The 23,470-nt window shown below is 36.9% G+C and overlaps 2 protein-coding genes across 2 annotated transcripts in view; one reads left to right on the top strand and one right to left on the bottom strand.

The window, feature by feature from the left end:
- LOC129725269 (uncharacterized) overlaps window positions 1–2,785 on the bottom strand; it is a 624,604-nt gene extending 621,819 nt beyond the window's left edge. The window contains exon 1 of the mRNA XM_055680865.1: window positions 1,452–2,785. The gene's annotated coding sequence lies outside the window, so the exon portion shown is untranslated. The remainder of the gene's footprint in view (window positions 1–1,451) is intronic.
- Window positions 2,786–15,402: 12,617 nt separating this feature from the next.
- Window positions 15,403–16,416, top strand: LOC129719662 (jerky protein homolog-like). The gene has a single exon (XM_055671054.1). The coding sequence runs from the start codon at window positions 15,403–15,405 to the stop codon at window positions 16,414–16,416; it is 1,014 nt and encodes a 337-aa protein (XP_055527029.1).
- Window positions 16,417–23,470: the final 7,054 nt, after the last annotated feature.

The raw sequence follows: 23,470 nt of genomic DNA, 5'->3' as shown, positions 1-23,470 counted from the left end.
TTGTATTTTGAACTTATGTTCCATTGAACTATGAAAGTGGATCATTTTATTCAAGATATTATAAATTGAATACAACACAAAAAATCCAATTTCTATCATTTCGCTAAATTCACGGCTTCGACAAATTCACAGTGAAATTTTGTTTGACCGTGGTGAAATGGAAAAAGCACTGTTATTCAAAATACTGGAAATACCCTCCAATCTTTGCATTTAAAAATATCTTTAGGAACAAAAGATGGAATCAAAGATTTTTCCTGTAATACTTATGAAAATATGTCTTCAGTTTCAAGAAGAGAGAAATTATTATAATTGTTAAAAGTATTTCAGATGTCCATTTCAGCATTTTTGTGCTTAAATTGAATTATTGTTATTTTTGTAAATATCTATTTGTTGTTCAACAAAAAAACACATCTGCCATAAACCCATTTGATTCCGATTTTTAGCTCAATATTTAAAAACAACCTACTCGAAATATAAACTATGAGTAAACCCAGAAAGAAACCAAAATATTCTACTGTTAGTTGTTAACCAAGCTTATCAATGTTTTTCAGTTCAACTGTGTCATTCGAGCGGTGCTATACATACAATATAATACATATTAGTAAAAAACAAACTTATTGAACAAACTTTAAATGAAGAAATCTTATAAGTAAACTTTCAGTTAGATTATGAATGAAATGTCAAGCTACCCGACATCAGTTAGAGGTCACATTACGCCGACAGCATCATCGATAAACCAGAACCATAAACCAGAAACCATAAATATATTTTATCTACATTCCACCCGGTTCATTGCCAACTCAGCATATTGGACCACCCACAAAACGTGTATTTAAACAATATATATGAGTAGCATGAGCCAGTTGTAACTAGTCTAGTCTGACACAGTTAATAAAGCAAAAAAGTTTTCAATGTGAAAAACATAGCTCTCGTCTTTTTCACATGTTTGGTTAGATTGAGGACAATGCTGAAATTAGACCAGTTCAAAATGAACAAACTAGTGATTGAACATCGGACTGGGCAGCGTCCGGAAAATGCCGGTCCAAATCCGGTCCAGAGTTCGCTCGGAACGGAATCTTTAAAGGTTGATTTTTTTCAATCGACTCTGATTTGGATGGCGAAAAATAAAACGAGCATTGAGGAAGGTTCCGATTTCCGATTGGAACCCATGCTTAATTTTTCGTTCAGATGGTTGATCGCACATTAGCAAAAAGCTCGAACCAAATTTGAATATTTTCAGCACTACTTGTGTTGCAGCTTAAATTTCAGTCGTAAAAATATGGCATAAAATTTTCTCAAGTAATAAACTTTTTATAAGCGATTCGTCAAATTACTTCGACTATATAAAATGTATACACTCAGATTATTTCACACCATAACGAATCTTATGGGTTAAAATCACGCAAGCAAACAGAGAGTTTTACGAATCATAATATCCACAATGAAATTACCTTTATCAAACTGGTTCACGAACATCAAAGCTCTCCGCAAGTATGTTGAGTCCAGTATCACTCGGCTGATGATGCAAAGCAAGTTTCAACCAACGTCAGCGGATAGGTTTCTCTTTTAACCTTCACATGCGATTTCATCTGCCGTTCACAAACTCGGTATGATGTTGCAATCTTCGTTTTCACAAGCAATTTCACGGATGCTATCACTGGCAACGTGTGCACAAAGCAAACCTTCCGAGCACCATCAGGCTAACGATATTACAAAGATGCTTCTTTGATCAACGATGAAAGAATAAACTTCACTTACACTAAATTTGCTGCTCGATGCACACAATCTTATCTGATTACCATCACTGCGAACTAGTTATCCAAATTGAACTACAATCATCTTTTCGTCACCTCGTCTGGTCAATCGGGCACACGGCATGGAACGTACCAGGGAGCCAGCCAATGTCAAATACTTAACCGTTGGATAAATCAAGACAACACAATTTCAACACCACAGTACAAAAGGACAACACCCAACTATTTCGTTTTTCAATTCAGGCCAAAAGTACCACTCACCACAGACGTTCTACCAGCTGTATTCGTCCTTTCCACTGCTGAATTTTTGTTGCTGTCATATTTGCATTACATCAGAAATGCAGGTCGGAGAAACCACTTGCAACCGGTCCGATCCCTGTCCCACCGAGCCCAACTAACCGACATTGGCTTCTAGGGCTGTGAGTATCTACACTTTACCGATTCGCTGGTCGTTCGTTGTTTGGCGACATTCGCAGCCTCCCAAGGCTTTGCTAACTGGAACAATTAATCATAAAAAACAAACTCTTTCACTGACAATTGTTTCCATTCTTCACTGTACACTCTACTTATAACATGTATTATGCTATCACTACGTATGTGCATAGCAGCATCATGTGTCATTTGCATACACGGGCGTTTTACAGATTATTCTTCTTCGCCATCTCCTATCCTTTAGATTTGCGAATCGACATCGACCCTATTTCCCACAGACACACAAACACGCACACACAGGACAGCTGGGTGGGTGGTGAACGGCTGTCCGTAGGGTTTTGTATGCAAATTTCTTTACACTTTCTCCTGCACCGGATGTGCCAAAGTTACCCGACCGATCGGAGAATCAGCTAGTTTTTGCACTATCCTTGGCACTGGGTGGAACCCACCAATGTAACTTAGATTTGTGACGGGCAGCTTCCTCTGTCCAGCCTCACAGACTCCGAACACCCAACAGACAATTAGCCAGTATGTTAATCTGAGTGTCACCAGTAATTGCTGAATCGCATCCGATCACCACGAAGGTTGGAACGCGTCTGATTCGCTCGGAACGCTCGCCGAAACTGAATCGTATCGTAGAATCCTGCCATGGATGGAAGGCTCCTACATCGAGTAACTTTAGTTCGTTTGTTGTTTTCGCTATCATCTGTGCCTTCCGTGGAAATCCAGCAGAAGGTTTGGTGCGGTCGGTGGAAAATGTGATTTAACCGGGAGACTGAGAGAACAAGAGCACAAGAAATCATCAGTTTGTTTTCATCGCTCGGGCTGGATAGCATGGTCGGTGTTGTCCTTCCTCAGACATGGATAGCAGTCGAATTATCGTCGCGTCGTTCGCAAACTGAAAAGGAATACCCGACTGAGCGAAAGAGCGGTTTCGATTTCTTCGTTCTGGTCCGATAGAGTATAGACAACCGTACGGAGAGACGAGCGAGCGCGCCGCAATCGACGACAGCAGGATAATACCGGGCAAGGTGTTACATCAACAAAGTTGTAAACCGCGTGGTAGTGACTGACCCCGTGAGCGAGAACAATCAAACCAACCGAGAGAAATGACAACAGAGAGCCAACGAATGATTCTTTCCGGGGTAATCGTCGGAAGAGAAGCCGGTTGCTTTCTCCCCGGTGAGTGGAGGACCATGTGATTTGGTTCATTTCATTCATACTGCGACCGGGTTGTAATAGTGGCACTCAGTACTTGGAGCTAGTGAACCGACCGACGCAGGGTACTCATGGAACCCGATTCGAAATATCCACCATATGGAACTGTAAAACCAAAATTGCAATATGTTAAAATTTGGAGAGACAAATCGATTTAATTTTTTGTTATGAAAACTGTGACCTATTCCATTAGAAAGCGCATAAAAAAACTAGTAATAATGAACACTGAACATATTTCTATTAGAGTGGGTCAATCTCGAAAAGCGTTGGAACAAAAACCTCTGCCAATTGACGTTATCGTCGCAAAGATCTAGGTATTAGTGGTCGTATTCGAAAGTGGTTGTGATGTCAAAGCTGCAGCGGGGCGACTTCATACAAAGGCTGCCCAAACAGAGGTAATGTCGATGAATGCGGCGTAAACATGGTATTTCCATAATTTTGGGTTGCTGGACACGAATCTTAATTTTTGGTTTGGGGTCGTCCATAAAGCACCTGATGCAATTTTTTTATCAATTTTCGGCACTTTGCCTCTCACTTTTTTTTTATCAAAAAGAATTATATGTTCTTGAGCACAAGCAACACCACCAGGCGTTTTCCTCACTGAAAAAGATAACATAGTTTATGGACGACCCTAGAATTCAACTAATTTTTGCTAGAAAACAACATTAATACAACTAATTACAAATCAAAGCAATCATCATCTTGTTCTTCATCATCATCATCTTCCATTTTTTTTATCTTCTTAGCTGTGATCAGATTCATCATCTGCTCTACCTGATTCCACCATTTTTTTTTTTTTTTCAATACAAATATTACTTCATCTGAAAGTTTTTTACAGTTAATTTTTACCTTTTCAAAGTAAGTGTTAACTTTTCTACCTGTGAAAATAAGAAGATGTTTGAATTTATAATCATTAGTATTATCTCGACTATTTTTGCGAGTTACTTAATTATTTAATTACTTTCCTCTGGAGCCTCTTCGGTCATCCTTCCTGCACAGTAAAAAAAATCTGAATATTACACGTCACGTAAAATATTTTCTCATTTAAATTTCCGTTTTTCTGACGTAAACCGCGGTTTGTTTGAAATTTATGTGCAACTAGCTGAACCCGGCAAACGTTGTTTTACCTTAAAAGAAATTAATAAACATTGATAACTGTGCGTCTTACCTTTATGATGAGGTAGCAACGAAAGAGGAGGAACCAACGAAGTCATTTCGCGGCTCACTATGATTTGTGCGGTTCTAGACTTTTGAACTGCTGTCATCATAGGATGTGTCAATATAAAATGCGCCCGTCTTCGCTAGCCTATTTGTTGTGTCTCTGATACCTTATGCCTGCTGCACATCCCCCCTCCACTTCAGAAAAATTGAATAAATGTGTAGTTAGTCCACCAATGAGAGCAGGTCAAAATTGGAAGGGCATCCCTCTATGTACATCGTACCTCTTTGACGTCACATTATTGTCGGTATGATCTCAATCTCCATTATTAACTGCTCCATTATTCATCTCATTAGGCTGATATTCATGAAGAATGCACGGATTAAACACCAAATTTTCACAAAATCATTGAACAAATAAAAAAAATACCCCAGTAACAATTTAAGTCGTATTGCATTCTTTTAGCGGTTTTCATGACCAATTTCGAAAAACTGCTGTTAAAACCAGAAATACTATCAGAACCTTCTGATAACCGCTATAAGTTTACTTTACAGCCAGGTGGCCCACCCTTGCCAAGCTTATTGAAGCAATTATAAGAATGGCAATAAAACTACTTTAAAACCACATGGAAAGAGTACCGCATACTATAAGCAGCTGGCATTACCTCTTTAAGAGCGCAATAAGTTTGGTTGCATTATTGCGCTCTGTTACTTGTCACAATAAGTCCAAATCAACTTTTCATTGCTTGACAGCAACCGTAATAAGTTGATTTTTTGTGCCGTTCCTGCACACACACCAGAACATCACGCCACATTTTTTAATAAGGAAATCTCTCGTTGCGGGAGAACTGTTTCACCTGTGTTGGTTATCATCGTGCAATCAATTTTATTTGATGGTGATATTGTAGAAATATAATGAATAAAGAGGGGTTTTTGGTAGGTGTTGTAGCTCTCAAGCATATGCGCATGAAAGTTTGTCGTGCATTTTGAGAACATAGGCGCTTAAAATTTATGCGCCATCAAAATAGTATGGGCTTACAAATATGATCTCATTGTTAGCAAAAATGAATTGGATTGTTTCAGCTCAGTTTTTCAGAAAAAAAATCTAACCGTGTTCTTCAATACAGAGATAGATCAAAATCAACTTTGGATGTTCAGTTTATTTGTTAGTCAGACGACGATTCGATTTTCGTTTCAAGATCATAAAAAGTTTCAAAAATATCAATATGGCGCGGTCGGTAATTAGTTGGTATCAATCGTAGCCGTAATAAGCCTAGTTCAATTATATATATGTTGTAAGGTGCGGCAAAGGTTGGATGCCTGTATTATTAGAGAAAAATGTGGTAAATCCCTGGGGCCTAGCCTACTTTATTTTTATGAAAAATTTTACATCACACTGACGATAATGAGGAATCAACGAGCTTTGATACAAATAGAGAGGTGCACGAAAAATGCAACAATACATACTTAGTTTAATTGGATATTGAATATATTTCGAAATATATCAATAGTGTCTTGCCCCTACCTTATTTTTAAGGACACATAATTTAACGACATAGGAAATTATTTTAAACCAAAACAAGACAAACTGGCGATAAAATTGAAAAAAAAAAATACCGAAAAGTACTAAGTTTGCCGTGTTACTCTATTATATTTTTGGAGTTCTACGTCATCAATGTTCACAAATGCACTGCAAGATGCTCTAAAGCATTTTACACACATCTTACGGAGACTGCGACAGAATTCTGCATCACACTAAACCAACTAAGCCGCTTTTGTCTCACCTGTATGTATATCATTGCCTGCATATATTTGCTTACAAGTTTGACAGGTTAAAACTGGGTACTTATTACAATTCTATGAGATATTTTTCATAGCCAACTAGTAATTTTTTAGATTTTGAATGACCGCAATAAAACTGATTTCTATGTAATATGACAGCAAGCTGGAGTGGTTTTATGGGTCAATCATTGTAAGTTTTATTAGAGTTTTATTGACGGCTTCATTACGACTTGCTATTTTAACCACCATAAAACCGTTGGTAATATTCAATGCTGTGATAAAACCGTTAGAAAACCAAGTAGCTATAGAATTGTTACTTGGGTACACTTACGTGCTTTTATGGAATCGTTCAGCATTGTATATTTAGTAAACTTAGCTAGATTTATCCTGAATAAAACAAAACATTTATCACAACGCTTCTATATCCATGTCAAAACATAAATCACTGCTCAATTATTCATCTCACGATGCCCCCATATTCATCATACTATTAATCATGAATGAATCACATTATCATGAATGAACGTAGCCGCAGCCCGTCGTAGTAGGTTACCTAGATATCCGCTGTAGTTGTTTACGTTTAAAATTGGTAACCTAGGTAACCATTGCAGTGCTGTCCATTCATGTCAATTATGTCGGAATAATTCAACATTTTCAGTACGATTTTTTCGTATCAACAAAAACTTATTTGGCAACTTTTGATTTTCTTCAACGTAGTGAAAACAGATGAAAATACATACAGTTGAAATTTGGGAATTGTAGAAATTCAACTCATATATTTCTGATAATTCAAGCTTGTTTTTGGAAATTTCAGGTGAACATTTCAAATATTGAGGTATTGAGTAGATGAGATGATGTAGTGAGTGATTTCGTTTAGTGAATAAAATAAAAAGTGGTCCGCTAGTGATGAAAAAACTTTGGTTGGCTGCTGAACGTTTTAGCCGTATAGAACAATGCGCGGGTTTTATTTTCTGAGATAGGTGATTGAATTGAATGAGTTTTCGAGTGCAGATACCCGACTATAATATCAAATTTAGAGATTTTAATTGAATTTTTAAGGATTCTACTCTATGAGAAATCTAAAGTGAACTAAGAAGAATATAGAATATATATATATATATATATATATATATATATATATATATATATATATATATATATATATATATATATATATATATATATATATGTGTGTGTGTGTGTATGTGTGTGTGTATGTGTGTGTGTGTATGTGTGTGTGTGTGTGAACGCTCTCCCAATCTCACTCGATTTTCTCAGAGATGGCTGAACTGATTTCAATGAAATTAATGAAAGGTCTAGTTGCCATATAAGACCCTATTGAATTTTATTGTAATCTGACTTCTAGTTTAGAGCTAAAAATCACGAAACATCAATATCTTAGAAACTACACAACCGATTTCAACAAAATTGGTTTCAAATTAACGGACTACCTAAAAACCCTTAACTTTTGAAATTTATGAAGATTGAACAGGTGGTTCAGAAGTTATGGAAAGAAACGTGTTCTGTAGACTATTTAATCTCACTCATGTTTCTCAGAGTTGGCTGGACCGATTTTCATAAAATCACTGTCATATGGAACGTCTTATTGCCCCGAAAGACCCTATTAGTTTTTTTGCAAACGGATGAAAAGAAACATACTCCGAAGACTACTTGGACTCACTTACTTTCCTTAGAGATGGTTGACCCGATTTCCACGAAATTAATGTCAAATGAAAGGTCTAGTTGCCTCATAACACCCCATTGAATTTTATTTCATTATCTTAGAAACTACACAACCGATTTGAACAATATTGATATCAGATGGACGGGCTAGTTAAGGGTTAACTGATGAATTATGATTGAACACGTGGTTTCAAAGTTTGGCTGTCCTATACGTTCCCTTTTCATTTGATTGTAATCAAACTTAAGCAACCGTTATGTATTGAATTGTTAAAACAACGAAAGTCTATTATCTCAAGTATTACACGACTTATTTGAACATAATGTCAAACGAACGAGTCATCTCTCAAACTTACAAATAACAAACTTCATAACAATTTGATATGCTGTTCAAAAGTTTTGGAAAAAAAAGAAATTCCAATACTATTCAACACTATACCTGCTTTGATCAATATATATGGCCTCAACATGATTTAAATGTACTATTTGAACGTTCCCGGTATCGCTCGTGATTAAATTGTTCGAAATTAAGAGTCATTTCTTTTATTTCGCTATTTCTTAAGCACTAACATTACTTCAAATTTCATATTTTATACTTCAATTACAACGTCAATATTTTAGAACCCAAAGAGTAAATATCCCTTTATTGGATTTAAGCATTCATGTAAATCTATTTTTACAAATAATAAGTTTGAATGAGAAAGGCTGAGTCTGACCGCTAGGTGGATTAATTTAGGTTTTTCCATAGAAACCGAGCCGTGTTGGCACTTCATAACCTAGAGCCATGTGCTATCGAGGGCGTGATACAAACGTCTTTTGCTTCATAACACCTTGATTGCGGTCTCGTTTTATCACATTTCTCGTAATCAACGTACGTTTCGTGACACCGAATTGTAGATCCTCTAGTATCCGAGATACTACGGCGAAACGTCTCGTCCCATCAAGTCTATTGTTAAGTCATCGGTTTATCAATGAACGTCCCGTAACGACGAATGATATGGTGAAACGTCTCGTATCATTGAGCTGATTTAAGCAACTTTCGCAGCGAAAACTATCCAGCCAGATCGACATCACGTGTCACGTGGTAAATTTCGTTCACATTGAGAAAGGAAAAAAATCGGTGTGTGCACCAACAATATGCATAAATGGAACTTATGACGGACAACTCAATTTAATCTGACTGTCTTGACATTTATTTCTTTTCTTTTTTTGCAATTGATACCTAACTGAACTTGCAAATTAAAAAAAACCTGGCAGGATCGCCAATTGTGCGTCTTACATTTATGATGATGTAGCAACAAAAGAGGAGGAACCAACGAAGTCATTTCGCGGCTTACTTTGATCAGTGCGGTTCTAGACTTTTGATCTGCTGTCATCATAGGATGTGTCAATATAAAATGCGCCCGTCTTCGCTAGGCTATTTGTTGTGTCTCCGATATCTTATGCCTGCTGCACAATAACTCTTTAATGCAAATGATTAAATGACATTTAAATGATTAAATATGCCGCTTAAGTTTTACTTCTGAAAGTGATTTTGTTTATATTTTACCAGCAGCTGGTATAAGTTTCGTGAAGTGTGTAGAACATTGTTGAGAAATATAGACCTAGAGCCTCATAGCTCAGAGATGAGAGCGCGGCATTCCAAGCTGGAAGTCGAGAGCTCAATTCCCGATACAGTCGAATGTCTCTTTCGGGTTGAATCTTCGTTCTACTGCCCTGAATCGTAAGCGTATTATTGTACTTTGCCACACAATGTACAATTGGGTGATATGGAAAGGCATAGTAGCCCTCAATCACTAATTGTAGAAGTGTTTAAGAACACTAAGTCAAAAGCCCGAAGGCCGTAAGAAAACGAAGAAGAAGATCTGCAAGTCCATTATTCTTGCCAATAAAATGCTAAGTTTCTTCGCGTATTTTACCAGATTTTTTTTTTTCAAGTAAAACAATTTCAAATAAAATAATTCGACAAAAAAAAATAACCACAACAAATTTATTTTACTTCAATGATACTTATGCTGTCGAGAAATTGAACAAAAAAATTAAGGTATTGAAACAAAATTTTAAATATTAGCCTAATAACATTGCGCTATTAAGATTACTACAATACAATTCTTATTTGATTCCACATATTTCCGAAGATTGATCTTGCAATTTGATTATTAATATATGACGAATCGGATATTGTATCTGTTTAAACTCGAAAGGCAAATCGTTACGTACAGTAAAGCTTCTAAAATTAATAAATCTTGTCCCATTTCATAGTTTTGGTTGATTCAAGTTTCTAAGCATTATCCATTGGATAGTGGTTTACTTCTTCGAGAATATTCTTACAATCTAATGATTGATTCAAATAATAAAAAAAATTCCACGAATTCCGTTTTGGAAGATAAAATTCCAATCGTCGAAAACTTTTTTTTCACCGATAGAATTGCAAATGTACTCCATCATTTGAAAACATATTCGTGATTTCTAAAGAACAGAAACAGAAACATTTCTCATATAACATTCCTTGCATCCTAAACCCTTTATTTTCCAAATCTGATTCCATTTACTTGATGAAATCTCCAGTTATTTAGAAATCAATACTTTATTTATGTGGGATCCTTCATGAAGACATTTCTTGTACCCGAAGACCTCCTCATGTCAAATTTGATTAGATTTTTGTCATGAAATCTTGAGTTATGAAAAAATGTGTGTTTCGTTTGTATGGAACCCCTCTCTTTCAAATGAGGGAGGGGTATCAAACTACCACGACGATATGCATTGTTTCTTAAAACTTCTCCATATCAATTTTGGTTTTATTTGGTTCATGAAATTTACAATTATGCAGAAATTTGTGTTCTATTTGTATGGGACCCCTCCCTCCCAGAAGAAGGAGGGGCGTCAAACTGTACTGTACAAAATATTTAATAATAAGATTATAGCTATTTACCCATTCCTATGAATTTTGGTTCCATTTTAGATAGGGGAGAACCGTACAAGACGCACCAGTTGGGTAAGATGACCCATGCCATTATTTCCCCAAAATACTTACACATGTGACTTTTTATGACGAATTTCTTCGGTTTTCTCATAAAAACCCAGCTTCTCTACAGTTCTCATAGAAAAAGTGTGTCATAATCACTAAAATGCTCAAAAAACTGTGCAATTGGCTGTGGCTCTGTCCAACATGTAATAATTCATGAATTTTATTTAAGCTTTTATGATTAACTGACTAGTAAATAATACAAAAAACTTATGGTTCCCCTAACCTTTACACTTTTGGAGTTTATGCTTTGAGTGTTTCAAATTATTTCACTAACTTTTGTCAACTTTTACCTAAAAACAATCAAAATCAAAAGTGGGGCAGAATGCACTATGAAGAGCTTGCATGAGATTGCTTGACGACTTAGAGCATGTTCCATTATTTTTGATTTTACTTTCGAGACTTCAAGCGCTTCTCACTTCGCGTGCTGATTCCTGCTAGTGGCATATTAGCCATTTGCTTTGGAGCATACTGACCTTTGTTGAGGTGCGTTTTGGTCACGAGCTTGTTTGGCGGCAATGGTAGTTTTTACCAAAAAAGACATTAAAATCGAGTATTTTATAATAAACTTGGTAATAAACATACTATAAATACATCCTTCAATCATCCTACACGTTCAATGTCGCTTTGAAATGATTTGAAGCGCGGTAAATCGCGAAAATGCTTAACTGGTGCGTTTTGTACACTCCTCCCCTACGTGACGAAAGCTTTTACCCACTCCAACGCGAACGTGAACCGTGCGCCTCCTTCAACTGTTGAATCGCTGGGGACGCTAAGTTAAGGGTGACCCAAATTTTCGATGAAATCCAGCTTCTAACTTTCTTATCTTTGCCGATAGAGTTAAATGATGTTCTACAATATTTTAGCCCAATTTTGCGTAACTTTGTAGAACAAAGTTTGTTTTTTATCTTTAAAAATAACCGGTATATAGCTATTTTACTAATTTTACTTTACGATGTTAACAATATGCTGTAGTTCATTGAATGATCTCATGAAACGGCATGTAGGTTCATGTTGTGAATAATTCCGAGCTCGTTGCGGAGGGTTAAACACTAGGGTGTCCCAAAATAGCGTTTTGTCAAAAAGTCTGGGGGCTTAACCGGAAAATGATTGGTTATGATGTAGCAAAAAAACTTTTGTATGGCGACAACTCTGGATAATGTTTAGTCGTTGTGCTAATTTGAGTTTTATGGAAAAAATCAATTTTTCATGTTTTTTATTTTAAATTGATTTTATCACTTAAAACCGAATATTTTTTGCGCATTCTCCGGAGTCCAAAGTAATAGAAAAGAAAATATTTCGGCTTGTTCTGGCTCAGCTTTCATTGCTATAAATATTTTAGCTCCTCTGATAAATCTTAATTTTGGTGTTTACTGAAATTAAACCTTTAAAAAGCGGACCAAACTTCACGCTAGCAACCATACTACACCATATAAAGATGTGAAATTTTATTAGTAAAAACTTCCTAGAAGACATAAAAATCCTATCTTGAATCGTTGTTGAACTATTCGAATTTTACTATGGAAAGAATATACAGTGATCACCCGATTATATCACGCCCTGATGATTTTTGGCGTGATAAAATAGGGAAAGTGATAAAATCAGGAAATTTAAAAAAAAAAATTTTATTGAAGACGTTAAATCAATAATTAAATACGTAAAATCAGTGATTTTAATTTTTTTTTTTGGAAAATTTATCTGTACAAATATATGAAAAAAGCTGCAGTTGTTTTTTTATAAATCGATATATCTGAATAATGACAAAAATTAGAGAAAAGTTGTCAAGGGATGAATTTGAGAAAACTGTCTGAGCTTTTATAAAAAATATTGAAAAAATTTAATTTAAGATCCTGTACTAAAAAAAAAATATTTCAAAAACAAAAAGTGAGTATAAAAAATCGGTCATCACTATTATTTTAAAATATTTTTTTAGATAGATAATTTAGTTGCCTAAAACTTTTCTGAACAAACCAAAGTGGGCACTCCGAAGGAAAAAGAGATTTTGTAACAAAAACTTTTTTAAACAGCTCCATACATGCATCGTCGTTCTCTAGCCTCTCATCTGGCAGTTCTTTTTCGGTCTAGTTTATTCTGAAAAACGTGTGTGGCTTTGTTTTGTAACACACACACTCCTATACTAAATATTCATTTGCCGAAAAAACATTCTGAGCAAACTTCCAGTTCAATCGGACTATAATTGGGATGGCGCAAAGCAATTGAAGTTAAGCCTTCTTCACATCTGAAAAGTTATTCAAGGAGGCGCGCATGAAATTTTGGTTTATGAGAAAAAAATATTAAGCCATATGGCTTAGAAATGCATGAAATGTCGAGATCTGATATCATCTGATAAAAAATTTCCTAGGGTAATTTTTCGAATTTACGAAGGCCAAACTTCGATCACATTGCGTCACCTCATTTTTAGTTCGATCAAGCTGAAATGTTGCACAGGGTGTTTTTTTTTTTCAATTCGAAATGACCATTTTGATTGACACACTAGTGTGCATGAATTGTCCATATTGTTCGCTCCACAGTTGGCTTCACACAATATATTAGGGGTGGGCGAAACGGCTTTTGCCGGAGCAGCTTTGAACCGCTCACTAACCGTTCCACACCGGCTCATATGAACGACGGAGCGTTGACAGTTCGTGTTGTCTCGGTGAACTTCGAGTTCGCGCGAACTCCCCGAGCAGGACAAAATATCATTATAATATCACAACCAGATATTGGAAATACACCTCATTTTGATCTTAATATGGTTTACATAGTTGGTAAAATAACAAGAAATAATACCAGAATATTGTTCCTCCAAGACTATATGAATAACAAAGCTTGATATTTCAATAACAAACTAATAATTTGCATTGAAAATCTCGAAAATGACCGATTCAATATTTTCAACTTATTGAACACTGAATGCATAACTGAATATATTATAAATAATCAATGAGGAACAATTTTCACTTAAAAATTTACTTTTAATCAGATATTTAAAATCAACTCAAATATCTTATTGAAGGCATATCGAGATATGTTATCAAAATGTTATGATATTTTCATATGCATGTTTGAGACGTGAATATCTTTCGAATAACACGATAAGTCCTCATAGCTTAATATACTATTGATGAGTCATGATTTTGTTATGCTCTCCTGCCCGGGTCATCAGTTCTGGTGCGCCCAAAGAACCGTGGTTCTTTTTCGTGAGCCGTTCGTTCATCCACTCTTTCTTAAGAACCGGTTTATATGAACGGCTCGTGAACCGTTCGGCCATCCCTAAAATATATGAAAGAGCTCACACATACACTTTCAATGCGTGTTGCTTTCTTCGCCTATACACACTTCGCTTGAGATGGCAAGGACGCTGCATAAAATATACACAGCAAAAACTGTGTACTAACTGATGTGCTGACGTGAGTCGAAATGTGTATTACTAGACATTTTTTGATATTATCGAGCTCTTTCGAATGCCACCTGGTCTTTCTGGTTTCAAATAGAAAGTCAGTGTAAAAAGCACTATGCACACCTTTTTTCCTTTATAAGAAGAGTGAAAAACGCACATCCCAACACACTACAATAGGTGGTTGTCTCATGCACTAACACATTCACGAAAATTACTGTCCGTGATATGAATGACTAATTCGTTAAACTGTGCATGATATTTCCTGCAAATTTGTCCAATTCATTTTAGTTTTGATTACAGCTACACTTGACTATCGTATCGTAAGTTATTAGAATCAAAAGTATCGGATAAATTGTGATTTCTTATGCTTTATAGAGCTTAACATGACGCCGAAGTGGATGAATTTTGAGAGGAAGAAGCGTAATGCGCTCAACCTTAAGGATACAGTGACGATTCTTCGAAATATCGAGAGCGGGGAAATGACTAATGCAGAGATTACCAATAAGCTCAATATTCACAGAACCACAATACTAAAAATAAAGCAAAACGCGGAATCCATACTTCGAGCTGCTTCCAATCGAAATTGTCGACGGAGTACGAACTTCAAATATGTTTCGTCAGGTGCGTACAAAAATTTGGAAAACAGCCTGTTTTTGTGGTTCCTAAATCAAAGACGTATTAACAAAACCGTATCGACGACAATGATTATATTGAAAGCGAAAGCATTTGCTGCGCGATGCGGTGTTCCTGAATCATTTAAATTCTCTTATCACTGGGCTTCAAATTACAAAGTCAGGTATGGAATTCGAAAACTGAAGATTTGCGGGGAAGTTTTGTCAAGTGATTCAGGGAGCATTGATGGTTTCCTTGAACAATTTCATGTAGAAATACAACATCGAGAGCTTACAGCTAAACAGATTTATAATGCGGATGAGTCCGGTTTATTTTTTAAAATGCTTCCGTCAGAAACACTCGTTGGGCCAAGTGAGAAGAATGCTCCAGGGCGCAAAGTTAACAAACAACGGGTTACTTTTATGCCATGTAGTAATGTGACAGGCGACCACAAGTTACGGATGGTGGTCATCGGAAAATCCAAAAATCCCAGAGCATTTAAAAACGTCAAGGTACCTGTCACATACTTCGCCTCTAGAAATGCCTGGATGACGCAGGATATCTTTAAAACCTGGTTCCATAAGGATTTTGTGCCAGCAGTTCGTCGATTTTCTGCTGCAAGTGGCATTCCACCTAGAGCTATTTTGCTACTAGATAATTGCTCGGCGCATCATATGAATGATGATCTCAAAAGTGAAGATGATTTGATCATTGCATACTTTTTGCCTCCAAATGTGACAGCCATGATTCAACCTATGGATCAAAACGTGATTCAAAATTGTAAGCTACGATATCGCGAAAAACTTCTGCTTCATGTCATGGCACGCAGCCGAGAAAACGACATAGATCAATGCTTGAACCAAATCTCGATGAAGGATGTATGTTTCTGGATTCACGATGCTTGGACTGAAGTACAAAATACAGTGATTCAGCTGTCCTGGAGAAAAATTGGTGTTATTTTCAATGATAAACTAGTACACGAAGACGACGTTCCTCTGACACAACTGCTGAATATTGATAAAAGCGAAAATACGATGGAACCACACATTGTTGAGGAGAGATATGTTAGTAAGGCTTATACAGACGAAGATATTTTGAGTATGGTACTGGACGATCAGTCAGCTAGCGAAGAACTCGAGCAATTAGAACTGAACTTTGCAGAAACAGCACCAGGTTCAGAATCAGCCGCATCGGGTTCTTATCAGCAGGATGAATCGCCAGAAGTTATTAACGATATTGAAGCAGTGCGAATGTTGGACAAGATAGTTGATTGGGCTGATGCCTCAGATCTTTCGATCGATGATGTCATCTTCTTTCGTCGAATTAGGGAAATTGCTCTAAAAAAATCGATGTAAAGTTGCAAATAAATAACAATTAAGTTTTTTATTCGTTCATGTTTTTGTTTAAATTGGTGAAATGAATTACTTGTTTTTTTTTTGTAGCGCAGTACCATCAGTAAAATATTAGATGATCTCACAACACTAAACGTTGCCGAAAACAGCATGCTTCGGCAACGTTTAGTCACATATTGCAACCGGAGAAATCTTAAAATGTAAATTACGATTTTCAATGCCTTCTCATAGAAAACTTTATGTTGCCTGCAATATGTAAGAGATAGAAACATGATGTCTTCTGTAAAGTTTCTTGTTTTGAGATCACCTAATACTTTGCCGAAGACACCAAGCGTTTATCTTTATCTAATGAAAAAGTAAATATTCTATCTCACTTTTGGGAGGATTAATCACCCAGCTTTCTACATCAAAAGATGCGTTTTCAAATATTTTGAAACTTCTTCGAACATATTATACGGTTATAATAAACATTTGTATTACTATTCAATTATTCGCACGAAAACAGCAAAATTTGTGCATCGGTTGAATTTTTAATGTAAACTACATCCAGAATGATGTTATTCTACACAGAATTATGAAAAAATTCTAAAATATTGAAGCGTAATAGAAAATCAGTTCACCCTGACATTAATTTTAATGAAATGTTTTATGATGATAAAATCGGGTGAAAATGTGATAAAATCGGGGGCAGATAAAATCGGGTACAGATATAATCGGGTGATTACTGTAGTAAAATAAGATAATCTTCAGTGTATGCAACATCGAGTCAATCGTTCTTGACTACGACTGGTTAGCGACATTAGTTTGTTTGAACTTCTATCAATATACATAGTAGGCGCTGCAGATTAACCAGTATTTATCGTTCCTTGAAGCCTGAACGATGTCGCCCAAACTTAAAGTTAAAAAAGACATTTTAACAGGTATAGGTGAAATGACGACTGACCTTCCGATTCCGCCTGGGGTGGGTTGTTTTTCGACTGGTGAGTTGTGGGTCTAATTTCTTTCCGAGCTGGGCAATGTGGGTGCCAGAACAAATACGCCTTGATACCACTTAAACAACGGCTTTTTATTGATGACACTACACGTACTACTATATTAACTTTATTCTTAGACTAGCGTACGAATATTCGGTAAGTTGATTTTGTTTGATTGTTGGGTTCCCCCTTAGGACACCCGAATGCGGTCGTGATCGGTTGGAGACTGATCTCACCGTCGTTGGTGAATCTAACGATGAGTTGACGATTATTCTTCTCGGTGATAGAAATCGATAGAGCGATATCGATCTGCACTCCGACAGCATCCCTGATTCTGTAGATAAGACCAGTGGCTGCATACGTTCACTTGGCTGGCTTGGTAGCAAAGTGAAATGATAGTACCTTCCAACAACAGGCGCTTCCCGAAAGAAATTGTCCAAGACACATCTTCCTTCTGAACAAGAGGTATTTAGCTTTTACCGATTTAATCGTGAGGATAATAAAAATAGTTTCGGAGAGTACTGATATTGTTGCATATAATAAGATCACAAACCGCCTATGGTATTTGTCGGAGATTAATATTTGCTCGGCATTTTTCGACAACGCGGTCTGTAACGATATAAAGCGAAAAATGCTCGTAAATTTATCTAAACCGAGTGGTGGTAAGAATACTTTTAAAGTGGAAAACTTCACACCGGAATTTCAGTTAGAAGATTTTGTCACTGACCAATCGCTCCAGTTTTTCGAAATTTGTAAAGTAGAGGCAAACGCCCTACTTTAAAGAAGACCCTGAGAACTGGATTATTGAGTACATGAAAATTAAAGAAAAATGCGAGAATTTGTGTGTAGTAAGGATTTGTGTGTCTTCTAGAAAGTTTTTCCTCATAAAATTTCCCATCTTTTTATGGTATATTATAGTTGCTAGCGTGAAGTTTGGTCCGCTTTTTAAAGGTTTAATTTCAGAAAACAGCAAAATTAAGAATTTTCAGAAGAGTTAAAAAATTTGTAACATCAAAATTCAAGCTACAACAAGCCGTAACATTTTTTTTCGGTTAGTTTGGATTCCGAAGGATGCGCAAAAAATATATTTGGGTTCGGTTTCACAGGATTTTTAAGTGATAAAATCAATTTAAAACAAAAAACATGAAAAATTGATTTTCTCATAAAACTCAAATTAGCACAACGACTAAACACTATCCAGAGTTGTCGCTATACAAAAGATTTTTTGTTACACCATAACCAATCATTTTCCGATTGAGCCCCCAGAAAATCTGACAAAACGTTATTTTGGGACACCCTAAAACACTCTTGGATTTCTTAGCGTAACCGTATTGCTATTACGATGTATTCGAGCTAAATGGGGTCGACTATCAGTCCTTCCTGCTAATACATTGGTGAAAACTACTATGTCAGCAATCCTATTTACTGTAGGCAATATACTGTGTAAATATTAACTAATGCAGCCCTAAAGCTTAAAATGGAAAAATGAATGATTAGATATAGCTATTAACCCATTACTGTGAGTGTTGGTGCTCCTAGCCATTCCAAAAACACCCACTGACTACAACGCGAATGTTAACAGTGCGCCTCCTTACACTGTCGAATCGGTGGGGACGCTAAGTGATTTATTCGAAAGCCTTCTAGAGAACGAGCTTCAAGAGAAAATTTTATCTAGAGCTTGATTGTAATATTCTACAGAAAAACTTTCTTCTACAAAGGATACGAGCTCAGGAGGAAAATTTGGATCTAAAGGTCGATAGTAATATTCTAGAGAAAAACTTTCTTCTACGAAGATGTTACATATGATGAGGCGGTTGTTTTTATGTTATCACAGATTAAAGTGACCAATTTTTTTATTACCGTAAACTGGGGTGACTTTGATCACCGGGGTAACTTTGATCACTCTACCCCTTTTTTAAATTTGTGATAAAAAGCGCTCGAAAAGCTTGATATTTGTCGTAATCTTCTCTAATTATGTTTAGATATGTCTAAATTGCTACTATCCATGCATTTCCAGCTATTAAAAGAGTGTTTTTCATGCTAGAATATTGATTTTAAAATAAAATGGATTTTAAGCGGTTTTTATTGCATACAAACAATCGGTTCAAGCAGATACAAAACAATAAGCTGCGATACGTAAAGTTTGTTTATTTTGTGCCCAGACTAGTTTTTAAGCTAAAAAAGTATTAATACTACGATTTTCATTATTGCTTTTCTATTTTTTTCCTCAAAGGTAATGTTGAGTCCTAATAAACTCAATAGTACATTATATGTTTTTTGCTCACGACAACCCAAGCATCACTTAACATGCATTTTTGGACTATTGGGTAAGCCATATTTCACGTGGACTAGTTTTTGGTGATTTTAGACCTCCTTTTCTCTCCGTAGCCAGTCGTTCATATATATATCCTAAAATTTTGTACAAATTTTGGACGTTCACCTAATAGACTGTTGACGTGGAATGTGAATAACCCCTGAATTGCTTTTTCATATAAATAAACTCATTTAAGTCGTTTTCAATTATTCAAACTTGGTAGAGCAGTATAGTTTCACTTCAAATTCATCAAAACAATGAAGTGATCAAAGTCACCCCGGAATGATGATCGATGTGGAAATTGTTGGGCACCTTCAAAAACAGCAGAACTGTTGCTAAACTTTTGAGGTACACAGTTAAAAATAAACATTGAAATTTACGTCGAATCGCCTATAAAGAATTACCTATAAAGAATTGTGTATAATTCAATTTTACGTGAGATTTGAAAATTAACATCAATATTCTAGAGCCCAAAGAGTGGATATACCTTCATTGGATTGTATTCTACAATTTTAGGATGTTTTCCAGAAACCGGAAGCTGCAAAATCGGGTTTCAAAGTGAAATTTTGAGTTCACCCCGGCTTCCGATCATTATCCCGGTTCCTGAAAAACATAGGGTAGTTTGTCCCTTTTAGGTTGTTTTCCATAAATCATAACGCTTCTGCAATACTCATAATGGATGATATTTGGTCACTTTAAGCTGTTTCCAGAAACTGAAAGTCGGTATCTTCGTCATCGAAATACCCAAATTAGGGAGAATTTGGCCATTTTTGGATGTATTCCGGTAACCAGGAGTAGTCATCTGGATTTTTCGCGTGATGTATTTGAAACATAATTATTTCACGGTATTTGCCTGTGTATGTGTTAATGTGTGCTCATGTTCGGTATAGTTGTGCTGTTGGCTACCAGAAATTCGTTATTTTAAGTGGAAAATAAATCCAGCTGAAGTTTTTACGGTGTATTTTTTTTCTAAAAATTGACGTGCTTGTGTAAATCTATTTTAACAACTTATAAGTTCGAATGAGAAAGGCTGGGTCTCACCGCTAGGTTGATTAATTTGGGTTTTTTGCTCAGTTTTTCCAATTTATCACCATCATGTTGCATTTTTAATGAAAAATTATCCAATTTAAAATTGGTTTTGACCGCAATTAACGAAGGACAAAGTATAATTCAAAGCTTTATCGCTGGTGTTTTTTGGAATCATTTGCGAGCTTTTTATTTGCGGTTCTTTAATTTTTTTTTTTATTCTTACTTGTTTAACTTATTCCAAACCTAATCTGGGTATATCGTCAAACATAAAGTGAAACTTAGCCTTATTTCAGAGATGTGTTTTTTTTTCGTTTCCCTGTGGCATTCACTTTTCGATCTTCTGAATCTCTCCCATGGCCTTCAAACTTATGAAGATGAGCTCTCGAATCTGCTGTTGCTGTTGTGATTGAGTGTTATTTTGATTCAAAAGTACTCGTAGTTCATTCTAGTTGTGTTTTTTCGGAGTGCTTCTTTGCCCTGTAATCTTCACATAAAAATAACATTTTTAAAACGATTCCGTCCCGAACGCTCGACGAAAACGGACGCATTAAGTGATTGTCTCGCTATAAAGTCGCTACTGTGTGAAGAAGAAAAGAAGCATTGCTTACTCGGTCGTGTTTCAAAGAGTGCGAAGTGCGGTGTAAAGACAAACTGATAATCCGAAGGTCATCCTGCTATTGTGCTATAGCTGTGCCGCTGCGAAGCTGTCCGTTCCAGCACCGAAAGACTCGGTGATTGTGCTATTGAAGACAACAAAGAAGAAGAGGTACGTGATTCTTTGCCACTGTTCTGTTGCGCTAGTTTGAGCGCAATGGATGTGGATCCCTTAGCCCCCGATCCCCCGTCTCCAAACCCACCCGACCCTGTCCATCCTGTTCACCCCCCCTCTGTCCCTGCTTTAGTCAATCCTCGTCCCAGGCTCTACCCAGACGGATCAATGGGTCCACTGGTTCTCTACATGAGGCCCAAACCAGGAGGAAAATCACTGAATACGTTACAAATCGCGAAAGATCTGACGTCACGATACAAGGCCGTGACCGAAATCGCAAAAGTCAGACCAAACAAGCTCCGTGTCGTGGTCAATGATCTGGATCAGGCCAACGATATAGCTCGCTCTGAGCTCTTTACACGCGAGTATCGCGTGTATGTACCTGCACGAGACGTGGAGATCGACGGTGTAATAACCGATTCGAGTCTGACTGTTGAGTGTATTCTGGGAAGCGGCGTCGGCTGCTTCAAAAAATCCACTACCGAGGCGAAAGTATTAGATGTTAAGCAATTACGGTCCATGGCGCTCGTCTCCGGTAAAAAAGTTTCCACTCCGTCAGACTCGTTTCGCGTTACGTTTGCCGGATCTGCACTCCCTAGCCACGTTTCTATCAACCGGGTTCGTCTGCCTGTGCGTTTGTATGTGCCCCGTGTTATGAAATGCACCAATTGTAAGCAGTTAGGCCATACAGCCGCCTACTGCTGCAATAAGGCACGGTGTGGCAAGTGTGGGGAGACTCATGCGGAAGATTCTTGCAGTGTAAACGCTGAAAAGTGTATTCACTGCGGGGAAAATCTGCATGAGCTTTCCGCATGCCCGGTGTACATGCAACGCAGAGATAAAATTGAACGGTCTCTTAAGGAGCGCTCAAAGCGTTCTTACGCTGAGATTCTTAAGAAGACCGTGACCACTTCTACCATAACATCGAACCCCTTTGATCTAAGCTTCCCAGGAAAGGACCTAAGGTTTCTCAAGATGGAATGAATAATACGAACAAATCTAAAAGTGCTGCGGAAAAGCCGAAGCAAACTCCTCCTGGGCTTGCAAATTTAAAGTCTCAGAAGGAGTTCCCAGCACTTCCTGGAACATCTAAAACCCCAGTTGTTCCATTTGCACACCCAGATAATCAAATAAACTCTGGATTGGTGAATTTTTCTAACATCGTGGACTGGATTTTTGAAAACTTCAACATACCTGATCCAATTAAAAATTTCCTCACAGTACTTCTCCCAACAGTTAGATCATTTTTGAAGCAGTTGACTGCCCAATGGCCCCTCCTTGCAGCGATTGTATCCTTCGATGCCTAATTCATCTGCGTATATGAAGGATCCTATCTTACAGTGGAATTGTAGAAGTATTTTACCAAAAATTGATTCACTTAAAGTTTTGATAAATAAAAACAAATGCGATGCATTTTCCCTTTGTGAAACTTGGCTTACTTCAAATATTGATCTCAACTTCCATGATTTTAATATTATTCGCCTTGATCGAGACACCCCATATGGAGGAGTACTTCTAGGGATTAAAAAGTGCTATTCTTTCTATCGTATTAACCTCCCCTCGATTCCAGGCATCGAAGTTGTCGCGTGTCAAATGACAATGCAAGGTAAAGAGCTTTGTATTGCCTCAATATATATTCCTCCCAGAGCACAGGTTGGGTAACGGCTGCTCTTTGATTTAATAGAACTTCTTCCCTCGCCACGTTTGATTTTGGGAGACTTCAACTCTCATGGTGTGGCTTGGGGTTCCCCTTACAATGATAACCGCTCCTCTTTGATCTATAACCTTTGCGATGACTTCGACATGACTATTTTGAACAACGGTGAAATGACACGTATCCCGAAACCTCGAGCGCGCCCAAGCGCTTTGAATCTACCCTTATGTTCGACGTCGCTACGGTTGGATTGCACATGGAAGGTAATCCTCGATCCTCACGGTAGCGACCATTTGCCTATTCTCATTTCAATTACT

The sequence above is a fragment of the Wyeomyia smithii genome, chromosome 2, assembly GCF_029784165.1.
Source record: "Wyeomyia smithii strain HCP4-BCI-WySm-NY-G18 chromosome 2, ASM2978416v1, whole genome shotgun sequence".
In the NCBI taxonomy this organism is placed as follows: domain Eukaryota; kingdom Metazoa; phylum Arthropoda; class Insecta; order Diptera; family Culicidae; genus Wyeomyia; species Wyeomyia smithii.
The sequence above is the reverse complement of the archived record's forward strand: the minus strand, read 5'-3'. Positions and strand labels throughout refer to the sequence as shown.

Excerpts from the sequence above, each read along its gene's own strand:
- LOC129719662 (XM_055671054.1), top strand. The coding sequence starts at position 15,403 with ATGCTTCCGTCAGAAACACTCGTTGGGCCAAGTGAGAAGAATGCTCCA.